At 35.6% G+C, this 7,823-nt stretch overlaps 2 protein-coding genes across 6 annotated transcripts in view; one reads left to right on the plus strand and one right to left on the minus strand.

The window, feature by feature from the left end:
- The window catches only part of LOC117115020 (hepatocyte growth factor receptor-like), a 76,452-nt gene extending 70,554 nt beyond the window's left edge, over positions 1 to 5,898 (plus strand). For 4 of the 5 annotated variants that reach the window (XM_033258653.1, XM_033258657.1, XM_033258655.1 and 1 more), the window contains one exon: positions 3,869 to 5,898. In XM_033258653.1, coding sequence (XP_033114544.1) covers positions 3,869 to 3,883 — 15 coding nt within the window. In that variant the 3' untranslated portion in view covers positions 3,884 to 5,898. Of the gene's footprint in view, positions 1 to 3,862 lie in introns of all 5 variants that reach the window. The other variant, XM_033258654.1, reaches the window with a different exon arrangement.
- A 93-nt stretch (positions 5,899 to 5,991) lies between these two features.
- The window catches only part of LOC117115099, a 6,922-nt gene continuing 5,090 nt past the window's right edge, over positions 5,992 to 7,823 (minus strand). The window contains exon 4 of the mRNA XM_033258766.1: positions 5,992 to 7,771. Coding sequence (XP_033114657.1) covers positions 7,440 to 7,771 — 332 coding nt within the window. The 3' untranslated portion in view covers positions 5,992 to 7,439. The remainder of the gene's footprint in view (positions 7,772 to 7,823) is intronic.

The following is a 7,823-nucleotide window of genomic DNA, read 5'->3' on the forward strand; positions in this document are numbered from 1 at the left end:
CTCCCAAACCCCTCAACCGATTGACCTAAAATTTGAGATTTGATGCTGTGAGATCACACTAAACAAGTACACCAAGTTTCATCAAAATCAAAAAATATGTGGTTAAAATTTTCAGATTTTTTGGGTGATTTGACATGGAATGACCCCTAATTATTTGTTTTTAGTATGTGCATAGGCCTAAGTTTGCATTTTCTTTCTCTATTCTTGCATACTTTATTACAGTTAATAGTAATGTAACTTACCATTGACAATATTATTGAGCATTTTAACAACGATTTCAACACTATTTGGACGGTCTTCCTCTTGTTTATTCCAACAAACTTGTAAAATATTACGGACATCAATACATTGGATACTGTCGGTGCTGAGCGTTTTACCATCACAAATACTATTTATTAGATTACGCTTGTTAAATCCTTGGTAAGGTGTATGTCCAGTAAACAGCTCCCAGATCACCACAGCTAAACTGTATATATCAGACATTATCGAACAGTATTGGTCATCAAGAATTACCTCTGGTGGTGCCCACGCGTAACTTAATCCACCCATCTGGGTTGAGGTTTGTGTTGCCGAGTATCGGTGTGAGATTCCAAAATCGCAAAGCTTAAGAACATTAATTTGCACACCGTTGACTTCTGTAGAATCAGCACTCAGTAAGAAATTAGGTGACTTGACATCACGATGAATAAAGCCATTGTTGTGGACATATTGGAGACCTATGGAAATGTGTTTTGCCCATTCCAGGGAATGGAAAAAACTCAGTTTTTTGTTCTGTTGTCTATGCTCCTTGATATACTCGTAAAGGTTTCCATCTGGGGCATATTCCATAACAAGCATCTTTTTGTCATCTGTGTCTACTGCGCCAAGGAATTTAATCACATGTTTGTGATCGAGCTGACTAAGAACGTCAATCTCCTTTTGTTTAAAATCGTCATAACGCTTCGTTACTACTGTTGAAGTTTTACCATCGTCTGTCGTCAGTGTGGCTTTTTGTAGCTTGCGTGAGGCGCTCCCGCTAGGAAGATTTGATATCACCTTCAATTGATCGTAGTTTATCAGAAATTGTTTAGCCATTTTGGATAAGTACACGCCGATCTCAATTTTTATAATGGCAATATATATCCTTACGGCAGCCCAGTCCTATGAATTCAATCCCAGCCCAGGAAGTGACAAAATACAAAGTACCTTCTAGTTATATTGCTCTTTGGTATAACGGATAATTCGCTTTCTATAAATAGAACATCAATTAGGCTTGGATGGCGCTATTTGCTTCTCACCTGGTTGTTGTTAATATATTCTGGGAAACTTACGGTAGATAAGAGAACTAGGGCCAGAGAGAGCTACCCCAACACCCTTCTCTGCTTCGTGAATAAAAAAACAATAATGTAATTTTTACAGATATTATGGTAGATTAATTAGCCTTTCAATTTTCTAAATTGTCGTCAAGTCTACCTGGATTTTCTCTAAGTGGTTTTAAGAGGCCCATGGTTCTGCCTCTTACGTTCCCGTCGGGACATCACGCAATATGTCCACCCCGGCAATGATATAACGCCTCAGCGATCTCATGCTGAGGTCCGCAGGGCCCCCGACTCCTGGCTCCAAAGGGGCCCTACCATATGTTCCTCGATCTAGTACCGACCAAAGTGACTTTATTGATACATAACACCATGATGGTTTCTGAAATAGACTGTAGGGCATATATCATATTATATCCAGTGGCAGATTAAAGGGAGGGGGTACTTTCGGCAAGGGACTCCCCTCCCACCCACCACCAAATTTGTAAAATAATTAAAAATGACGATAAAAAGAAAATTATTTAAAGGGAGGGAATACTTTCGGCAAGGGACCCCCCTCCCATCCACCACCAAATTTGTAAAATAATTAAAAATGACGATAAAAAGAAAATTATATTCACAATTGTAAGTTTGTATAGACGTGCCATAATCATACATTTTCTTATCTCAACCCCGCCAGGGCAACAGCATACTGTGTCTCAAAGGCCGCCTTTCGCGAATATGTGGGTACTGGGGCGGATCCAGATATTTGCATTGGTTTTACTGCAGAGGTCCTTTCGATTTTTATAATATTTTGACAATAAATCTTTTTTTTTTAGTTTCAATTTTCATATGTTCTTAGAGGGCATCTTTGAAGAGCCGGCTATTCCAGTTAAATAAAACAGGCACTGTCAATGCAGGTCTAAAACTCTGTCCAAAATTGGTTGTATACCCATATATAGTCGTGGCTATGGCTATGTATGGCCATGATGTGATGTACCATATTTATTCATGTCACATGTTTTTGTCAAATAAATGTGATAGTCTAGACAGGGCTTTACATTCAACACTATGAACAGACATACTCAAAGGGGAAAAATACTATTTCATCAACCAGTGTTATGTATTATGGACTTCAGTAATAAACAAGTTTAAATTATCATGGGCTTGATCGATTCTTATCAATAAAAATAATAATTAGTGCATGATTTTATAATAATTATCAGTGTTTAGAGATATATAGTGTACCGTATATACCCCAAGTGATGATACATCCCTGGTGCATATGCCTTGTTTTCTAGTATTGATTCAGATTATGTTTTGCATTGTGGTTCAAAAATCACAGAAAATTATGATTTTCTTTTGAATGTTAGCTATTTGCTAATAAGATAATGTTATTAAAACCACTAAAGCTCTTTCCACACTATCAAATTTTCTTTGACAAAAAACTGTTGGATGCCCATATATAGTGATGTGCCTATATATGGTCATGATGTGATGTGATGTCATCATCACCATATATCATATCGCCTTCCCCCCCCCCAGCTAGTATGCCTCACGTGCCCCATCAATCCCCATGTCAATCTAGACACGCCACTGGTTTACAGTTGAAATACCAGGAGGGCACCTCCAATCGGCACTCTATTCATTTATTTATCATTAACATGAAAATATAATTCAGTGCGATATAGTAGAGATGCTCTCAAATTAATAATATTGATAACATAATATTTTAAATATTTCCTTTATGTAGTGGTCATTTGGTGTCGTTATGTGGGAAATGCTGGCAAGAGGTATAACTCCATACCCTGCTGTAGATAACTGGGATATTAATAGGTACCTTGCACAAGGTCGTCGTCTTCCACAGCCTCAGTTCTGCCCTGACGAAGTGCAAGTACATTAATGATTCATCAGGCTGTAGGTAAAATTCCAGTTGCATGTACTCGTTTGGGGTTTTTTTAAAGTCTCATTACGAGGTCTTATGGAGTGGAGATCTTTTGTCTTGTGAAAATAATCCTGGCGGTCACATGATTTGAACCTAGAACCCTGAGATTGGAAGGCAAACATTTTAACCACCAAGCTACATCTTTTTTGGCTACAATTTATTTTGAGAATATTGTTATTTTTTTGTTGAAACTTTTTTTCTTTCAAGTTGCATTCCCACCTTTTACTCAAAATTATTATGTAAATGAATAGTTGTTTTATTATTTGGTTTTGCTTGTGTTTAGGTACCATATCATGCAGCAATGTTGGGCTTTTGCCCACAGTCAAGACCCTCCTTTGATGGCCTTGCCAAAAAACTGTCAGATATTCTGGAATCAAGTCCAGCAACCCCAGCTTCACAAGATACATACGTGTGTGTTAATGTACCGCGTAACGAATCATATACGCTCGCAACCAAAAACGAACATGAACCGCTTTCGTCATTTGTACTCGACGGATACATGGCAATGGCAAGTGGCAGATCAGCAGAAGAGGAGGAGGCGGCACCTACGCTGTATGCCGAGACACCGGTCCACTCAAAGCTTCCATTAGCACATCAATCTAAAGGGCAACAAGAGACCATAAAAGAAGATATAGAGGGTTACCTCAAGGTTTCACCGCATTAACATTTATCAATGATTATTTCTTTCAGTCAATGGAATTGTGCAACTAATAGTGATACAGATATCTTAAAATAATTTCCTGGATAATTTTTATATGAAGTTGTTGATGTAATATGAAACGTATACACTGAGTAGGCATATGGTATATTAACACTACATTTCTACTCGAAAAAAAATCGTTCACAAAACATTCAATAGTGTGTATTATGATTTTCGTATCACTGATAATGAATAATGCTGGAAGTATGTGGTGTATAAGCAAGCCTTCAGTTTTCCTCTTGGGCAAGGCACTGTAAATGCATTGTGTCTCTACAGATTGTGATAGGTGTGCTCAGAGGTGCAATAACCCTGAAATGCAACAGGGTGAAGTTACACACTGTGCATCTGACTAGGGTAGTTGGTGAGCGCCTTGCATCCGTTGGCTAAAATGTGCTATATATCTCAAGTCATTGTGTTTAATTCAATTAGGGTGAGGCCCATGACTACCTAGCAGCAGTGGAGCTGCATATGGTAGCTTTATGTTCACACCATTCCATGAATGTGACTGAAATGATCTAAAGCAACAGGGTAAACCTCTTCTCTTCTGATAAGATGCAATGGATTCTTTAAAGTGCACACAAGTCAGATATGTACACTGGACCTCTATCTTAAGTACTTACCCGAGAAGACTTCCAATTGAAACAACCAGCACCAATGTTAAGGCTTAAGATGGCAGTGCCCCTGCCATACCACTCGCCCACTTGACTCGCCCACTTGACTCGCCCAGTACCATAGCTCCTCAGGTATAAGCCCACCTTATTGAACAAGAAATTAGGCCCATTTTGCCGATAGGCCAAATTGTACCTTTTACCAACAAAAAATTGTTTGAATTAATAGCAAATTGGGAGGCAATTTTTCAGCATTGCACGCACAAATTAAGTCAGCTGAGCTACTAATTCAAATCAAATCCTTGGCTCCTGGTGTGTGAAACTGGACATAAAGTAGCGGGTGGGCTTATGCCTGAGAAAGTACTATTATTTGTGACATTTTTTAGCACTATGCATCCATTTCTGTGATAGCATAAGACACCTGATATATAGTTCAAGACACTTCAGAAAATTTATTGTATATTTCATTATCATATTCCGGAAGAAATTGACGAAACAATATTTGTTTGAATAACACCCTACTCACATGACAGAAAATGTACTAAATATTAACAGGGATATCTGTTCAGATACTTCCCTACATAACTACAGGTAAATACTAATCTTGAAAAGTCTGTACAATTGATACAAAGACAGAGAAGATATGCGCAAAGTCAAAGTGAAAGATTAACTGAGCCCTGTTAACCCCGCACACAGATCCTTGCTGGATATCTCAGGAACATGAGGTCTGTGTTAATTTACTGAGATGAAAGATACTATATTCTTACAAGAATATGTCTTTTTATACCTTTCTAGAATTTCTTAATAGTTACGGTAGTACCTTTCTGTCATGTGAAACAGGAACAGTACATGTGTAATAAAATTTAATTGTTTATGTGTTTTGACAACTTTTTAACAATTTGCTCAAGACTTTTAGTACATTTTAACTTGATTTACATCAAGTAACCAAATGCGAAAGTCCCAAATGTATCAAAATTAATATTGTAACATAATTTTTGCATTCAATAAATGCTTTGACAATCTCAATTACTAAAAAGTATGCCTACTTAATTATAAAAAAAAAAGAAAAATAAAAGTGATATTTTGCATACAAAATATTTATGTAGTTTTTTTAAGAGAGTATACTTTCATTTCATTTCAATTTATTCAGTGATTTCACAAATTCACAACAAAAAATTGCAAAAAAGCTCAGAAGTGCTCATTCCATTGTGGTCCTTAACCGAAACAAAAAAACAAGAAACATAAAGAAAGACAAAAATAATATAAATTAATCATAGAACATAGTTAGTCCAAGCCTCAGAATCCTTCAAACAAATTTTAAAATCATTTAAAAACCATATTTGAAATGTTGGACACTCACTTTTTGAGTGTCCAACATTTCAAATATGGTTTTTAAATTATTTTAAAATTTGTTTGAAGGATTCTGAGGCTTGGACTAACTATGCTCAAATTTGTGTGTCAAAGTTCTTTCAAACACAATTTTCCAAGCATTGTTATTGTTGACGGAAATAGACTGTTTATGTCAATATTGTGAACTAACAATAATTTCCTGGAGTATGCATCACTGGTTTTGGTATCATGATATTCAATTGTGCAAACCTGTACGATTCTAATGCTATAATATCTGTAGGCCTATAATATTAACCACATATGGATGACTTTTTTTTCTATATAGAGTACACTTTAAGCATGAATAATAGACTCATACCAATGTTCCTTTACCCTTTTTTTTATGATTATTAAAGACATAGATTCTTAAGCATTATATATGAATATAATACTTGAATAATAACATATGATATAATATTGTACAGACCTTTTTAACTAATGACGCTATCTATTATTGTATATAATCTGTAAATAATTTATAACAAATTATTTTTTTACCATTTTGCATCAAAGGTTTATGTTCGTTGAGATAGACTTGATATTTATACATTGCATATATCCTGAAAAAATTACTGAAACATAGTACTCTACTATATAGAATAGGTAATGTGTTATAATTTATCAAAGACATGATTAAAGCAATTAAAACTGTGTATCTGAATTTGTAAATAATTGGCTAGTCTTTAAATGTCTGTGACCAGGAGTATAAGTGACAAAGAGGCCTTTGGCACCTGGCTTATTTCTGGTGCACGGGAAATTGTTTATGTTTTCAGGGCGTATCTATGTTGTTTACACATTCTGCTTAATAAAGAACAATGCTAAGTCGATGAATTTTCTGGGGCCCTGTTGTTCCAGTGACCCCCATAGGTCTATGCCCCTGACTCATTGCATTACGCCACTCTCTGCATAGGACAAATTTTACAATACTGAAGAAAACACAGCAAGAAGTCTGGTGAAAACATGATCACAATTTTGCGACAATTTAATGGAGAAAGGAATGTGACAGTGTTAAGGAGTGAAGAATAAATAATGGATATAGACAGGGAAGGATGAGTGATGGAATGCATATTGTATGAAACTGGAAACATCAATTACAATTGAAGATAAAAAGTATGGAGGTGATATAAAAATAAGTCCCAGATTTTTATAAAACAAAAAACATGGACAAGTTTTTATCATATCATTCTACAATTGATCTTTCTACAATCAAATTTAACAACTGACCAATCAGAACATTGCTGAGATTACAAGATTGTCCCACAAATTCATACGTTTATGCTATCTTTTTGTGGGACCTTGGCAACAAAATCTGAGAGGTGTGGCTTAGGTCCATAAGGCCTGTTTAATGTACTCTTAAAACAAAAAGTAAGTAGAACATCATCAAGTACTACATGTTTAAAAACTAGAGCAAATACTGTGTACAGTAATAAAATTAAGTAACAGTAATCATCTAACAGTAATGTATTGTAGTAATTTATCATACCCAAACACATTTTTTTGTGGTAAAACAACTGTAATTTGAATTAATCTTTCTTGGTATCATTTATCAGGAATGCATAATTTTCTGGATTGATATGCTCAAAATTGTCCAAATGATGGACAAGTTTTCCTACCGTAGCCTCCTTTCCAAATTTAGCTTTCCAAGCTTGAAGCATGTCATTCATTGCATCTGTGACATTGGATTGGTTATTTCTTTCGAATACATAAATGTCTTCATTGCTATATCCAAGTTCACGGCCAAATGCTTTCCAGTTATTTCCTAGATGCTTCACCAGCTGTTGTAATTCTAGGTCTCTTACAACACGATATGGAGATGTAGGCTTTGAATTTCTTGCCTTGAATAATTGTGTTGATTCTGTTTAAGGAAAAATTGTTTACACCTCAGTATTTCTTTACATATATACAAA

Source organism: Anneissia japonica, unplaced genomic scaffold (assembly GCF_011630105.1).
Source record: "Anneissia japonica isolate Jap-2015-1 unplaced genomic scaffold, ASM1163010v1 scaffold24_len2511860_cov200, whole genome shotgun sequence".
Taxonomy (NCBI): Eukaryota; Metazoa; Echinodermata; class Crinoidea; order Comatulida; family Comatulidae; genus Anneissia; species Anneissia japonica.